Below are 17204 nucleotides of genomic sequence, written 5' to 3' on the forward strand. Positions count from 1 at the left end.
GTGCATTTTAGGCAAGATGCATAGATTCCCCTTCAAAAAGAATGGTTCAGTTAAAGTTGTCTGCAAATTACAGCTTATACACAGTGATGTCTGTGGTCCCATGAGGACTCCATCATTGGGTGGTCATCTCTACTTTGTTACCTTTATTGATGATTACTCCAATTTCACTTGGGTCTTTGGGCTAAAGCGCAAATCAGAAGTGTTCATGGTGTTTAAACACTTTTCAGCCATGGTTGAAAATGAAACCGGACTCAAGATACAGACATTGCGCATAGATAGAGGTGGGGAATACTTGTCTACAGATTTTGATGCTTTTCTGAAAGGCAAGGGTATTGTGCATCAGCTCACAGTGAGGCTAACCACTCAGCAAAATGGCAAAGCTGGAAAAATAGAACTCTTATGGAGATGGACAGATGTATGCTAAAAAGCAAACACATGCCTCACAAATTCTGGCTTGAAGGTCTGATGTGTGCCAACTACATTTTAAATCGGCCTCCCACTAAGGCTTTGAAAACAAAAACTCCCTATGAGGTCTGGAATGGGAGAAAGCCTTCAGTGGATCATTTCCGAGTCTTTGGATGCCTTGCATATGCTCATGTGCCAGTTGAATTTAGGCACAAGTTGTCAGATAAGGCAATTAAGTGCATATTTGTTGGGTACAGTGCAGAAAGCAAGGGGTACCGTCTCTACAATCCTGCTACACGCAAGATCATTGTCAGTAGAGATGTGATATTTGCAAAAAATTCAGCTCACACTCAGGCTGAATTTCATATGCCTTCTTCTTCAGAGGATGTTTTTGTGGGGTTGCTACCCATTGCCTTGGGTTCCCCTGCTGATATTTCTGATGCAAATCAGAATTTACAGCCACCTTCCGATGCTTCAGTTCACCCACAGGATGTCTTGCCACCTCCACAGGCAGTGGAACAGGTGGTGCAGCAAGAAATTGCAGACATACACGCAGCAAAAACAGTCCCAAACTGGCTGTTACAGACTCTCAGGGAGAGTAAGATTGATGCTCCATTACCTGGCAGTGCAGCAAGGCACATGGAAGGTGCTAATTCAGTGGAATCAGCATATGTAAGTACTCTTCTTGATGAAGAGGAGCCTGCAACATTCGAAGAAGCAAAGGACAATGTGCATTGGATGAATGCCATGCACGATGAGTTGCAGTCCATTGAAAAAAATCAGACTAGGGATGTTGTAGACTTGCCACCAGGTAAACATGCCATTGGCACACGATGGGTTTTCAAGGTCAAACGGAAGCCAGATGGCTCCATTGACAGATACAAGGTAAGGCTGGTTGCCAAAGGCTATGCTCAGAAAAAGGGCATAGATTATGAGGAGACATTTGCTCCTACATCTCGGATGACCACCCTCCGATCTGTTATTGCAATGGCTGCACATTTTGAGTGGAATGTTCATTAGTTGGACATAAAAACAGCCTTCTTAAATGGAGACTTGCTGGAAGAGGTGTATGTCAAACAACCTCCAGGCTTTGAAATTACAGCAAATGCACTTCAGGTATGCAAGCTAAACAAAGCTTTGTATGGGCTGAAACAGGCCCCTCATGCATGGTATGCCAAGATTCATGCCTTTTTGACCAGCAAGGGGCTGCACAATAGTCCTACTGAGAGCACCCTCTATATCAAGATGGATGGGAGGGAAATTTTAGTCATCCTTCTTTATGTCGATGACTTACTGCTCACAGGGTCCAATGAAGATAAAATTGCAGATTTCAAAGCTGATTTGCAGACCTCCTTTGACATGTTAGATTTGGGGCTGCTTCACTTTTATTTGGGGATCCAGTTCTCTCAAGAGAGACGTGGCACTGTTATGTCTCAGTCCAAGTATGTGCAGAAACTCTTGGACAGATTTAACATGCATGATTGTAAGCCCATAGCCACTCCCATGGAGCCGAGGCTGAAACTCACAATGCATGATGCAGGAGAATCAGTTGATGCCACATCTTACAGTCAGGCTGTTGGATGCCTCACATATCTCTGCAACACTAGACCTGATATTCAGTTTGCAGTATCTCAGGTGAGCAGGTACATGCACAGCCCAAAAACTATGCATTGGCAGGCAGTTAAGCGCATCTTCCGTTATTTGCAGGGCACGAAGTCTTTTGGCTTGTTATTTCCCAGGGGGGGTGACTTGCAGATGCATGCCTACAGTGATTCAGATTGGGCTGGTGATTATGACACTAGGCAGTCCACTAGTGGCAATTGTTTCTTTTTGGGTAAATCTTGCATTTCCTGGCTGAGCAAGAAACAATCTACAGTGGCTACCTCATCATGTGAAGCTGAGTACAGGGCAGCTTTCACAGCAACAGTTGAATGTGTCTGGCTGCGACGTCTATTTGCTGATCTCTTCAACTGTCTTTGGAGGGTCCTTCTCCAATTCTCACTGATAGTTAGAGTGCCATTGCAGTGGCAAAGAATTTAGTGTTTCATGCTCGCACGAAGCACATTGAGGTTCACTATCACTACGTCAGAGAGAAGTTGCATGCAGGAGAGATCAATATGGTCTTTGTGTCCACACATGACAACGTTGCAAATATTTTCACCAAAGCACTACCACGTGAAAAGTTTGAGGCATTTCGCAGTGCCCTGAACTTATATCCGTTTGGTGATTGATCAGCCTTGTACATGACATTGGCACTGCAGGGGGGTGTTAGAATCATAGATATAATTCAGCAGTGACCAATGTAATTTAATAAGCTAGTTAGGGGCACTTTTCCCTCTTTAAGAGGTTTTTCCCCCTAACCGCAGTTAGTTCACTAACTATGGTTAGTGACTACTAAGGTTTTGTCACTAGGACAAAACCTTATCTCTAACTCTTTCAGTTGTACTCTTTTACACTCTTCTATTGCAACTCAGCTCTCAAGCTTTCAGCTCTCAAGCTCACACTCTCTTGCTCTCTCTCTCTCCCCAAACTCTCACAACTGCAGCATGACCGCCATCTACTTCTTCACATACAGACTCATCTTTAGCTACCATTAATGGGCTCTCAACATTTCTACCACCTGTGGGAGCAACCCCTTCACTCGGGCTCACCTCTGCCACCTTACACAGATCTGGTTGAGCAACACCCTCCCCCATAGCAACTGACCAACCTCCATTCATAATAAGTGTAATGATTTCCAGCTCCCCCACATCATCAACACTATATGCATCCAGTTCCTTCAGCAGTGAAGACAACTGACTCTCTTCCTCTGATGAGATGCTCTCTTCCTCTGTCTCTTCATCTATGACTGTCTCCTCAGGTTCCTCTTCCAATTCCAGCCTATAGCTCATATTACACTGCATGGGTACAAATTAATCTCCCGTATGGTCTCCATTCTGATCACGCTAATTGCCTTTCCTTTCCCCTTATCCTCCCATTTCACACCACTGGTAGAGAGTTGATTCAGATCTTTCACCTCCATACTATAGTCACTTGATCTATCATTTGTTCTCTGCTGCTCAGGATAGACATCTCCCCCTACCCTGGCTGGCTTATCACAGTGAGGGCTGATATGTCCCCACTCCCCACAATTCCAGCATTGGACATTGCTCATGTATCCCCGTCCTCTACCTATTCCAACTGAACTTCCTTCTCCTCCAGCCATAGCTTCTCTCCTGTTATTCTGATCTCTGCCTCTTCCTGCAGTCTCCATCCATAAGCTCCACACCTTCATAAGCTCCACACCTTCATGCAAATCCTTTTTCAGGGAATCATCCCGCACAGGAAGAGACACCGGCTCTCTCTGTGCATATGCCTTCATCATTTCTGGGCTGCTGACCAGGGTTTTGGGCTCTTCATGCATGCCCAACTACCTCAATCTCTTGACTTTCCACTCCTTCTCCCTAGCCACTCTGACTGCATCCTTGAAGCTATCGATATTCCTCAGCTCCACCTTCAAACGGAGTGAAAGCTTCAGGCCTAAAATGAAGCGGTCTCTCTTAATCATCTGAGAAGGCACCTCCGGCACAAGAGCTTCACACCAGAGACTCCATAATCTCCCAAACTGAATCAGGTACTAGTCAACCTCCTGCTCCTCCTCCTATCTCACTTTGCACAGCTCTTTCCAAACTTCATTAGGGCTCCTGGATTGTGCAAACCGTGCAAGAAAGGCTGCCCTCACCATTGTATACTCCGGATTTTGCTGCTGAGGATGAGCAGTCTTGAAGGTAGCCACTTGAGTTTGTAGCCATGCTTTTGCATCTCCCTGCAAGTAATAATTCATGATCTGAAACAAAATCTCAGGGGTTGCCCTATCTTTCATAAGTGCTGTAAATTCCATCCTTTCCACGAATCTGGCTGCATTTTCATATGGCAGCTCCCAAAACTCTGGAAAGTCCTGTGCCATCTCTCTCAGCTCTTCAACACTACAATTGACTGCACAGCTTCACACTTGTAAACTGAAGTGCACAGTCCTCCGTGGAGGCACCAAAATGTGGATGGACAAAAGCAGTAGAACCTAATCTGCCTTTACAGCCACCCTCATCCACATTTAAAGCAAGTGAACAACACCATCAGAAGGTAAAATCTTTCATTGAAAATCGTTGTCTCTACACACCTCTATATACAACTCATACTCTGGCCACATTTCCTTCGAAAACCAAACAACCTCAAAAAACCCAATGGATTATATAGCTCAAGACAAGCTCTCCTACTGATTGAGAGCTCAAGCTCAGGAACATACAAAAGAACCACAATTTAGGATGCACAGAAGATTGATGATTTTCAGATCTGTTCAACTGTCATTTTCCTAAAGATAGATATCTTTATACATATTTGAAGGAAATATGTTGAGGAGACCTCAATCTTCTCACCTCTGTTATCTTATACCTACGTTTTCTTGCAATGCTCACGGAGCACACATTTTATTCGTCTCAAGAACTTTGGACTCGCATAGTAGAGACCTGCAGCCATTAGAGATGCCACAACCAAGACCCAAAGCTCTCTCAAAAGAGATTCCCAAATCCCAACTCAAACTCCCATCGACAGCAACAGTCGATGCTTCATGCAAGCTCATGTATCTCCTTCCCCAAAGGACCTCCAGCAGCACAATAGACATGCCTAGCCCAAACTCCTTACAACTATAACAATCACTGAACTTTTAAGCAAGACACCCATTGCGCATCACCTTCAAGGGATCAGAGCATTGCAGTTTCTCCCTTGCTCTCAGAACACACGGAGCTCTTCCAAGGCTCTCACTGCCCACACATTAGTGACACCACAGCTCCATCACTCCATACCTCTCTCCAAAAACCACAGCCAACGCTCATATTTTTACCTGCGCTGTCCCCATGGCCTGTCTCTGCCTTCGCGCAATGACTCCCAGCACCGCAACTCTCTCCTGCTCATGGAGCTCATGGAGCACTCACCGCCCACAGATTCTTGGTTCCTCTCCAATTCATGGAGTACGCATCTCATAGGTCGTGCCACCCCCAGCTAGCCAAGGAGCTCTTCAAGCAATATCCCCTTCATTCATCTCTCCTGCTCACGGAATCACAGACTCACGTCGCCCATTATCTCTGTCACCCTACGCACTTCCTCCCCATCCTTTACATGAAGCTAGCCAGCACTATTATTTCACTAGTCATCACAGAACACCCGCTTCGTAGCTCATGCAATCAACCCGTCCTTCGAACCAGATCACAGCTCGCCATCAAGTTGTTATCTCCATCGCCATCTTCTCCATGTGATCAAAGCTAGCACCCGCCACATCTCCTCTTTAGCAAGATCTCCACTCCCCACCCGTAGTTACGTGTGTCGCTCCATACTCCATCCTCGAGACCCTCTCCTTCCGCGCAGCCCCGAAAACCCAGATCCTCTCCTGTTCCCGTGAAGCCACGGCCATCCCTTCCAGAGTCTCCTTCCCTCATCACGTAGCCACGTTGCATGCATATCTTTTTGACAAGTGCCACGTCATACCTTAGGCTCACCGTTTCCCTTGCACATACTCTTCCATCAAAGCCTTTAAATAACCACACATCCATGATGCCCACACAAAGTACAAGAGTGCTCCCATGACTTTACCACAATACTGAACATCACTCATGACCCTATTAACACTTGGTAAAGGACTACTATGACGGACATATGTCACCCACCATCAACACCGTCACACTAAATACCATGCTGTACTCGAAAGCTGCTTAGACAAGATCTGATTGAACACCATCAAGCACACACACAAGTTAAACATCACACATGTACATATGTACAAGACGAGTTTGGGGTTTTCAAAAATCTTCACACACTGTCTTTTTAGCAGGTGGTGCATGCACAAATGCAAAAAGACTCTTCCTTGAAGTGATGTACTTGGAAGCACCACTATCAAAATACCATGTGTTTAGTGTCTCATTGACACTAAAAGAGCATGCATCCTTTGAAGGGTCATAGCTACAAGTCAAGAAAGCATACGGGTCATCCTCAAGAGTGGTTGTAGTATCTGGACTAGCCACTGGAAAATCTGAAATGCAAGACAAAAAGGCATAATGCTCTTCCACAAAGTTGGCTGTAACATCCCCTCCTTCATGTGCATTAGGAGCTGATGCACCTAAGACAACCAAATCCGAATCCTTTTTCTTCTCCTTAGCTATTCGCTTCTTGCATTCACCAATGTAGTGACCCGGCTTCTTGTAGTAGTGACAAATGCCCTTCCTCTTAGGCTTCTCTACATCACCTTTAGCCTTATGAGAGGGCTATCCCGAATCAGCTTTACGCTGATGTGTGTGCTGATTTCCATGTTGCTTTTGCTGCCCTTTCCCTTTGGGCCTGAACTTCATGGCGTGTTGCCATGTTCTTTCTTGTCTGCTCTTACTGCAACAAGAGTCCTACCAACTCGTGAAAAGAGAGAGGATTGCTATCCCCCCTCAATGAAAAATTCAGCGAGGTATGGAAATTGAGATTAGAATCAGGAAGAGAATTCAGAAGGTGGTAATCATCTCTGAATCCGGAATAATCTCATCTATATTCAGAAACTGTTTCCTCAAATCCTAAAGTTTTGTGAGGTAAGCATTCATGGAATCTCCCTCATCCATATGTATATGAGATAGTTCTCTCTTCAAGAACGAGACTTTGGCATCATTTCTTGCTGCAAACATGCTCTCTAAAATCTCCCTCATCCATATGTGTATGAGATAGCTCTCTCTTCAAGAATGAGACTCTGGCATCATTTCTTGCTGCAAACATGCTCTCTAAAATCTCCCACGATGCCTTCGAGGTCTTGCATGACCGAACGTGAGGAATGATAAACCTCTTGACAGAAAGAGAAATAACAAAAAGAGCTTGTGCATCCGCGAATCCCACCTTTTCTATTCTGTTGTGGAAGCCACCAAAGTACCAGTTGCTACTCCAATCACTTGTCCTACACCTTGAGCCCTAGGTGCTACGCTCTGCTGCTGGCATCTCAGAGAAGAAGGGGCCGCCCTGCTTGTCTTCCCCAAACTCAAGTTTGTTGAAGACCCCTCTAATAATCCATGAGTCTATATCTGGAAGACACTTTGACAGCCTCCTCCAAAAGGCCGAGCGATGCTGTCTGCGCGTTGGGACAAACACATTCACGATCCCAATCTTGGACTCTCCCGTCCTAACTCCCATCCAAATTGCCCATCCTAGGATAAGCTTGCCCTGATCGTAGACCTCTAGAGCCAAAGTTTGTGAGACCGAGATACAGACCCCTCCGCTGCGTCCTACTACAGGGGACCACTCCTCCGGGCCTCTCCCTAGGAGAAGGTGGTGACGCCATCTGATGTTTGCTACTGCTGAGAACATATGCTCCTGAATCAAAAGGATTTCCACTGTCCGCCCTACCACTGCCCTCTGCAACTCTTGCCGGAGTATTAGATACTGCGGTTGACTACGAGCACGATCGTGGAGCCCATGCACGTTTCAACTCACTATGGTCCAGCTCATGAGGACAGGGGTGCAGAGAACAAGGCTCTCCTGTGAGTGGGTGCCTCTTTAAGAAAGACTTCCTTATGTGACTTTGTCGGGGGTTTGGAGGGTGAATAGTCGATGTCTGTGCGACGACGTACTAGGGTGGATACCGGCTCAATGCCGATCTTCCGTGCACACTTCATCATGAAGGAGACTTCCCCACCCCGAACCGCTCCGCACACTTCTGGAGGGGCCAGTCGTATGCATGATCCACCTTTGCCTCAAGCGGCAATCTGATAACTCGTACTGCCAAACCACACATCGGCTCCTCTCACGTGAAGCTCAGCTGAAAATTCACCTCCGCACTATGGATGTACCAAAGATCCAGTCCCCGTGCTCCCATCCACTCGTCCATCATGCATGAAATCTGATCTCCCATAATAGCATCAAACACCTCTGGGGTCCACTTCTCCAACCCTCTGGAGGCAAACTGGAAACGGAGACATCCTCTTGTAATATAAAAATGCATCGATTTCGCCCTCCCCAAAAAAAATTTGTGTGTGTGTGCCTCCCTCCCCCCTTTCAAAGAATAAAATCAAAGCTTTCAAGATTATCATGGAGGCAAAGGAAGATCTAAAACCGATCCAACTTATATTTCTAAAAATATAGAGGTGGCATGCAAAAATGGAATCAAAGCTCCAAATTTACTGTATTGTCCCCATGGGTGCTTAAGCAGGCAAAAACTCTAAAGGGCCACAAATGAATTTCAATTCTTGTCTTGTTCTACACCCTCATCTTCAAATCCTAGTACAGTTGTTCTTTTAATATCTAAAAGGATCATTGGAAAAGCCTTTTGGATACCAGAATTTAGAAAACCTTTATTTTGCCTCCATATATTAAGTCCAATTACACCCACTTTATAAAATTCAGTCAATAAATAGATTAATCCAAGAACATGCCCAAATCTGAATAGTAAATGGAGGTTAAAGTCACCCATCGTTTGACCATAAGATTTAGCATAGAACCCAGCCATTATGGTTCCCCCCAAGGAAGGGTGACACTTTTCTAAGCAAAAACCAAGCATCCAAGCGAAGGATAAAAATTTCACATTTTTACATTAAAAAAAGGCATATTACCTACTATGTAACTAAAAACCGTGTTTCTTAGAGAAATTGTGTAGTTATAGTTAATTAATAAAAATTCACATTTCCACTTCAAATGAGAATGTCTATTGTGTCCATAAATCTTGGCACAAAGATGGAGAACTTCATCTAATGATGACAATGATGTTAGGCATGGTGGATATTGAGATGGAAACGATTTTGAAAAAACCCATGTGTAGAGTGGGTTTCTCAAGAAAATCCACTCATAACTCCTATTTGATAGAGGAGTATACTTGAAGAAAACCTCTCATAACCGTTCTTCATGGGGGTTTCTCCAAAGAAACTCGTTTGAAGGAAGTAGTTTCATCATGAAACTACCTTGGACTTTGAAGAAACACTCTCATCACCCACTTCATGGGGGGTTTCTCTGAGCTCCTGTACTTCATAACAATTTTCCTATAGTAGCATGAATTGCCTCCAGGATGGTTTCTTCTCGGTTACGGCTGTCAGTACCCTCACACTTTTCTTTTCTACCCTAGATTGTTTTGACCTTTCAGATCAATGATTATGCAACCACACTTCTCTCAATGTTAGGTGTAGGTACCCATGAGCTAAGAGCTCGTAAACACCCAAAGCAAACTTGCTTGATGCTCCTTGTTTTATAATGAAGGAACTGCATTCTTGCAAGGAAGAACAAAACCGGAGAAAGAATGTGCTTTTATATATATTTTTAAAATCTGTTAATTAGACCAAAGCACTTTGCAAGGAGAAAGAGATAGGGAATTTATAACCTTCTGGCTTTTTACTATAACCCCACGGGTAGTCAGGCAACAATGCAGGAGCAAGCCCACAAGTAGAAATGCTTTGGTCAGGCCAAGCTTGTACTCTTCCTTCAAATTGCTCGATACAAGAGGTCGCATTAATGGCAATTTCTTCATTCCCAGCAGAACTTTGGAAAGCTTCCCCAGCACTTACAACCTCTGAAGCAGCATCTTTCTGATCAGAAGACTGGATCATTCCTGGAACCAAAGTGAAATCCAAGGTCATGCTCTATATTAACAATTGTTTTGCATTGAAGAGTTAGGCTACAGAACACAACTATCTTCACACCCCCACTCCCAACAAAAGTCTTACACTACCAAAAGCTCTTAGAGATTACTTTTTTACTGAGCTTAACCAGCACATAGTTCCCAGCACTGAAAGACCCACCCTGTCTGCTTACTCAAATAAGCACACCCTATACATTGCATGCCTTTTTGATGACCATAGCTGGTCTCACGCACAAATTCTTGTGTATAAATGAAATGTTCCTTTGTCTCAAAATATTCCGATTCGTTTGATTGTAGATACCCAAATGACAAATGTTTGAAATGTAAAAGTCAAATGCGAATAGTTTGGGACTGAGATGGGGTAGATCCAGTTAATGTTTGGAAAGGTACAACATACATGAATCAGTGTTTGGTCTGTCACTACCCTCACGTTTTTCTTTTCTACCCTATATTGTTTTGAACTTTCAGATCAATGATTGTGCAACCAAGCTGACTTATCTCCATGTTAGGTGTAGGGACCCAAGAGCTAAGAGCTTGTAAACATCCAAAGCAAACTTGCTTGATGCTCCTTGTTTTATAATGAAGGAACTGCACTCTGCAAGGAAGAAACAAAACCTGAAAGGCAATGTGCTTTTGTATATTTTTAAAAAACTGTTAATTGGACCAAAGCACTTTGCAAGGAGAAAGAGATTGGGAATTTATAACCTTCTGCTCTTTTACTATAACCCCATGGATAGTCAGGCAACAATGCAGGAGCAAGGCCACAAGTAGAAATGCTTTGGTCAGCCCAAACTTGAACTTTTTCTTCAGATTGCTCGGTAGGAGAGGTCAGATTAATGGCAATTTCTTCATTCCCAGTAGAACTTTGGAAAGCCTCCCCGGCACTTACAACCTCTGAAGCAGCATCTTTCTGATCAGAAGACTGGATCAATCCTGGACCCAAAGTGAAATACATCAACACTTGTTTTGCATCAAAGAGTTAGGCTACAGGGCTCAATTATCTTCACACTGCCACTCCCACAAAAAGAACAAAAATCTTACACTATCAAAAGCTCTTAGAGATTACTGTCTTACTGAGCTTAACCAGCACATATATTGCAGCACTGAAAGACCCACTCTGTCTGCTTGGTCAAATAAGCACACCCCATACATGGCATTCCGTTTTACATGATCATAACTGGTCTCATACATAAATTTTTGTGTATAAATAAAATGTTCCTTTGTTTCAAAATTTTCAATTTTGTATGATTATAGATACCAGAAAATGACAAATGTCTGAAATATAAACCTCAAATGCAAATAGTTTGGGACTGAGATAGGATGGATGGATCAACTTAATGTATGGAAAAGTACAACAACATCTGGAACAGCCCCGGCAGGGGCTCCCTCAGAAAGGGGTGAGGATCCAAGTGTGGTCTACCAGGAGGAGGAGGTCCAGCAAGCCATAGCAAGAAAAGCTCAAAGGAAGCATGAGAAACCAATTCATAATAGGGGAAAATCAAGCTCCTATAAAAAAGCTAGAACATATCCAAGGTTGACCTGAAAGTGCGACCTCAACCTTGTGAGGGATTCCTAGAAGAATGGGGAGCCGCTCCACTCCCTCAAGAAAGCATTCCTCCTATTAGAGGCCGCCTTAAGACCTCAAATGGCTACCAAGGTGTGTATCATATCTGCCTGGATACTAGCCAATGTGTGTGCAGGGAGGACCTAGGAACCATTCAAAGTGTGCATCTCGATGTCCAAATATGCCATTCTGATATGCTCGACGGATCCCCACAAGTATAAACAGAGACATGTGCAAGTCTGTACAAAGAGCCAGGAACATCATCCAAAGAACATGACTCAACCAAATGTCATCACACTAAAAGAGCCCAAGAAGAGTCATGTTTCTTGTAAAACACCCGAGGTCCTAAAGAGAGGGCCAAGCTAGAGAGCCTAGGTCATGAAGGAGAACACATAAAGGTGCTCAATAATCTAGCGATTCCCTTCGAAATGATACTCTCCTCTCTGTAGTCCCAAAGGCAATGCTCAATAAACTCCTCAGAGAGGCAACAAATATATGTGGAATCTACCCCGAACCTTCATCTACAGTCATTCACTACAAATCCTCCATGAAATTCAAAAGAAAGAGTGATTTTTCTCTTCCTGAGGGTTTCTAGAGCCTCTTCCAAAAGGATTTCTGCAAATCAGTAGAAAATGAGGAGCTCAGGTGGGCTTCCAACCTCTAATGCTGATCTGAAATGTCTTATCATCAATAACCATGTATCAAAACAAAGGGAGGCTCTTCTCTCAGTGCCTTGCATCAATCCATTCCCACTCCCTGGGGTCCCACCACAAGTACTTTATGGGAACACCTTCATAGAGACAAAGCCTCCATGAGCCCAAGGGAATGTCACCTCGGTTAGTATATCTTATACCATTCAAACTCCAAAAAGCATTGCTCCACATGACCTACAACACTGATAGGCTGAAATGCAATATGCAAGTATAACATCCGTAGATCTAGATAACCTATCCCCAGTCTCCAGAATGAACATTGAAGACTAAGGCATCCCTGTCTGATCCTCACAGCCCCACAACTTGAAGTGGAATCCCTGATCTTGTAAAGACCCCTAGATAAGTGTTTCGAGAGTAAAAACCTATCATCCAGAAGAACCCAATCCAAGGGTATGGTTTGCATCAATCTGATGGATTCTGCCTACACTTTCTCGGAGGTGACTTGGAATTTGTGATCATCTAGAAGGCATTTGAAGATCTTCCAAGCACCCACAAAGGAAGCAGAATCCGTAGACCATTTCTACTCTTTACTCTATAATGCTACTAACTACCGTCTAAGGCCAATCTCCCATTTAAGAATCTCAGCTCTTCAGGTGCTAGCTAGCGATAGTATGATAATAATCACTAATATCACATAGACCCCCTTTTATATGAAGGAACTCCACCAGCTAGAAGTCACCTCCAGTAACCCATGAATCTACAACGGGGGCCCAAGAAAGAAGTTCCTTGTAGAAAAGAACACGATCCCCTCCATTGTCAAGGACATAAAGGTTAAGAAGGCCACCCATGTTTTCCAATAAAAAGAATAATCCACTGTGCTCTAGAGCAAGTGATGATACCATGTTTAACCACTAAGGGAAGAAAAGAATCTGAAACTAAAATGCAACTAAGGGAAGAAAAGAATCTGAAACTAAAATGCATGTTCCTCCCTTAATGCTCAAATTCAGTGACTAAAAGGTATGATCTGATAGCAATTTACTTGGCTTTGCACAATCTCTAGCATCCACCTTGTGTTCTTGAATAAAAAGAATATCTAGTGGTGCCTGATGAAGCTAATCACAAATCAAATGCCTTCAACGACGATGTGGTACACCACCAAGGCCCTGTATGTTGCAACTAACAATCCTCATCGGCGAGAGGAAGTAGCATGGAACATCTTCCCTAACCTAGTGGCAAAAATAGCTTCCTCCTAAGAATGACTTCTACTAGAGTATTGTAGAGGGGGGGGGGAATCCATAGGAGAAAGAACCCCCAACTCCATAGAAGGTCATGCCGTGTCAATAGAAATACCAATAACTGCATCACCAAATGTAGAAGGCACTAACTCTTCCTCATCATAATCTACCAAAGGAGAGAGAGAGTCCCTTTGAAATAGGCATGGCATTGTAGTGCGTAAGATCCCTGCACTTAAATAGGGTCAAGAAGTAGAAGCCACATCCTTCCCCCAATCAATGAGGGGAGACTGAAGAGTAGAAGAGGAAGGGGGCTGTTTAGATGGAGGGGCTAGGCCTCGAAGAGGATTTGTAGGAGAATTATATGTGGCCATATCCAAGGCTAAGCCTCAAGCAATGCTAGCCGCAACCTTAGGAGTATCAAGGGTAGTTGCGATCTGAACATAAATATCAACGGCTTGATGGGGGTAGGGTCCGAGGTAAGAGAAAGCCCCTCTTGCTCTGAGGGAGGTGAAGGAGAAACAACTCTAACCACTACCCAGCACAAGGCAACAAGAGCAGGATGTGTAGTGGGTGTGGGACGAGAAGCCCGTGCAATAGAAGCACTCTATCGAGGATGACAGTCGCACTCGAAGCTTTCTTTTGTCTCTTTCTCTTCTTTCGGCAATCTCTAAGCTAGTGATCTAGAAGGGTGGGACCCATGGATGTGTACGAAGAGGGGCTCTCAAACTCCACATCCTTTGCAGTTCAATGACTCGTCTTTGGAGAAGACACACGTTCTCGTGGCCAGTGGAATTGGATGAGGATGGGTCACCAACCGTTAATCAATGATGGAAGGCTGATTCAAACCACTGAAAAATCCATCCCTCGTTAGGAAGGGTTGAAGGGAAGGGTATGTTAGCACTTAGGCCTGGTATGACCTTGTAGGCCAGTTAGGATCAATCAACCCTCAAGTTGACTTTGGATCCTATATTGGCCACCACTTAGTTTCTTTTTTTTTTTTTCAAAAAAGAGACTTCTATTAAGTAAGAAAGAAACCCGCTAGAGCAAGCTCTGTGCAGAAATACACCATGCTAAGCATGTAATAAAAAACACCTCAGAGGAATGAGGTAGAAAGAAACCAAGGCTGAGGCTGAAAATGCCATCTCAACCTTGTAGAAGTCTCAGCAAAAGAAGGGAGAGTCTCTCCAATCTCTGAGAAAAGTAACTCTCCTGGAGGAGGCTGCTCGAGATGATCCCTGCATGGTCACCCAAATGGCCATCAGAGTGTGTATCGTATTTGTCCAAGTACTGGCCAAGATTTGAGAAGGGTGAACCTGAGAACCCTCCAAAGCCTCAGTGCATCTGGCTCTCCAAATGTGCCATGCTGCAATGCTAGCTAGGATCTCCCATGGAGAGTCGACCGAGGAGTGAGCAGCCCTGAAAAGAGTGGCCGGAACATCCTCTAGAGAGCACGACTCCACAAGATGTCGTCGGATGTGAAGAGCCCAAGAGGAATCAAGTCTCTCAAAAAATACCTGGGGCCCTGAAAGAGTAAGCCAATCCACTGATCCCCACGTCATATAGAAAGGTAGGCGAACAAAAGTGCTGAAAAGTCTTGCAATCCCCTTCCATATGATTCTCGCCTATCTGCAATCCCAAAGGCAGTGCTGTATTGTCTCCAAAGCAGAAAGGCAGCGAGGGCAAGAAAGGTCAGCTCCGAACTTGGATCTCCAATGGTTTACTGCTATCCCACCATGAATAGAAAGCCAAAAGAAGAGAGTGATTTTTCTATTCTGGTGGGATTTCCAGAGTCTCTGCCAAAAAATTTTTTGCAAGTCAGCAGGAATCTAAAAGTTCTCCCAATGATGAGCTCTGGTGGGCCTCCAACCCCTATAGCTAAGCTGCAATTTCCTCGCATTACTGACCGTGTAACAAAAGAAGGGGATGCCCTTCTCTCGGTGCCCTTCATCTATCCATTCCCATTTTCCAGGGTCCCACTGCAAAAGACTTAATTGGGACACCTCCATAGAGCCACAGCCTCCATGAGCCAAGGGCGAGGAGAAGCGGGTCAAGATCCAAGTACTATCCCGACTAGCTGAAACGGTACCTCCAACAAGATATCATCTGTGGATCTGGACAACCTACCCCCCGAAGAAACATCAAAAACTAAGACATCCTCATGTGTGTCAAGAAAAGCAATCACCTGTAAAGGAACTCCCAATCTGGAAAATGCCCCCATCCAAGTGGAGCAAGTAATAGGCATGTCATCTGTGTCCACCTAATCCAAGGGCAAGGCTGCATCAATCTGTTGGACTCTCCTTACACTCCCTCTAAGATTAAGAACCATCTGGGCCTGTCGGTCTGCAGGAAGCTTCCTGAAGGCTTTCCATGCTCCCGCTGTAGATGCAGGGCCCCTCTCCCATCTTAGCCACTGCATGTAAGGAGAAGCTCCAAATGGTCTACCAAGCTCATCCAAAATCCTGTCATTCCACATGATAGGTTGCCTTTCAATCTCTTCTTGGGTGGATGGGGGAATCCTGCGAAGAGTAGTCCTGAAGTTGACCATGCTTTTAGGATAGCAACCATAAGAGGGGAAGAGGGAGACCTGAGGTGGTGGGTTGTGGTGAAAACCCATCTATTATTGTGTGTCCAATCCTCTCCTGAAGTGGGCATGCAAGTATGCATCTGATAAAAAAATCCTTCCAAGGCTCTTGCCCTGGCATAAGCCCTAGCACAACGAACTTGCAGAGTAAAGCTCTACACTGTAGATCTGGGTTGATGATATTCAAACTCCCTTCTCTTGTAGGAAGAATCAAGGTCTCCCAAGCCACCCTGGCTGTAACATCAGTTGTGCCATCTAGACCACTCCATAAAAAGTTTCGTACAGGCCTCTTAAGCTGAGTGATGAAATCCCTAGAGTGGCACCAACAAGAGCATACAAACCATGCTGTGGCTAGAAGAACCCGGTTAACCACCACTACTGTGACATGAAGTTGGGGGTAATAAACTTCACGCACCTCTTCACTTCCTGCAGCATTCGAACTGACTGCCAAAGATACTTATCATTGAGAATGAGACATTAGAAAGAAGCTTTTATGCCAAGATACCACACCATACTTTCCTCCCTTGGATGAGAATGAAGATGGTAACATCCCAAGTGATGTTGTAGTCAAGCATAGGGAGAAGGAAAGGATCAGCAGAGGCTATAATCTCAGCGAGCCGGTCTGCACCAAAGAGAAGAGCGATACGTTGTTGAAAGAAGATCTTGCGGCTCAACATGACATGAACTGATATATATCGAGGAGTTTTCGGATGGGTAGATTCCGAGGAAACATTGCACCTCCTTCATAGACACCTTTATACTTAGCTCAAAACACTCTACAAACTGTCATTAGACACAGAGGCCTATAACTTTCAATAGAGACATGATATCAGAGATTCAAGCACACAAAGAGATGCGCCTTGAGATGGGCTTCGCGCTGATATAAGTTTCATTGAAAACAGACAGACGGTTGAAGAGATATGGACAGTTTACTGGAAGGGGGTAAAAACTGTCATGAAAACAGACTGTCAAGCACAGAGACTCATAACTTTTTGCAGCAGTATCTGATTCAAGATCTGATTATATAGGAACATGAGCCTTGAAGAGAGCTTCGCGCTGATATAAATTTCATTACAATCGGACTACCAAGCAGAAAGTTATGAGCAAAACACTAACAGGGGGTCAAACTGTCATGAAAACTACCCTC

The 17204-nt window shown here is 44.4% G+C and overlaps 1 protein-coding gene across 1 annotated transcript in view; it reads right to left on the reverse strand.

The window, feature by feature from the left end:
• The window catches only part of LOC147891207 (uncharacterized), a 101486-nt gene that overhangs the window by 27669 nt on the left and 56613 nt on the right, over positions 1–17204 (reverse strand). Inside the window, exons 3-4 of the mRNA XM_087389179.1 lie at positions 10730–10957; positions 9767–9994 (exon numbers count right to left, since the gene is read on the reverse strand). Of these exons, the coding sequence (XP_087245305.1) occupies positions 9767–9994; positions 10730–10957 (456 nt within the window). The remainder of the gene's footprint in view (positions 1–9766; positions 9995–10729; positions 10958–17204) is intronic.

Source organism: Dipteris shenzhenensis, chromosome 18 (assembly GCF_047967505.1).
Source record: "Dipteris shenzhenensis isolate YYH24624 ecotype China chromosome 18, Dip_SZ_1.0, whole genome shotgun sequence".
NCBI lineage: Eukaryota > Viridiplantae > Streptophyta > Polypodiopsida > Gleicheniales > Dipteridaceae > Dipteris > Dipteris shenzhenensis.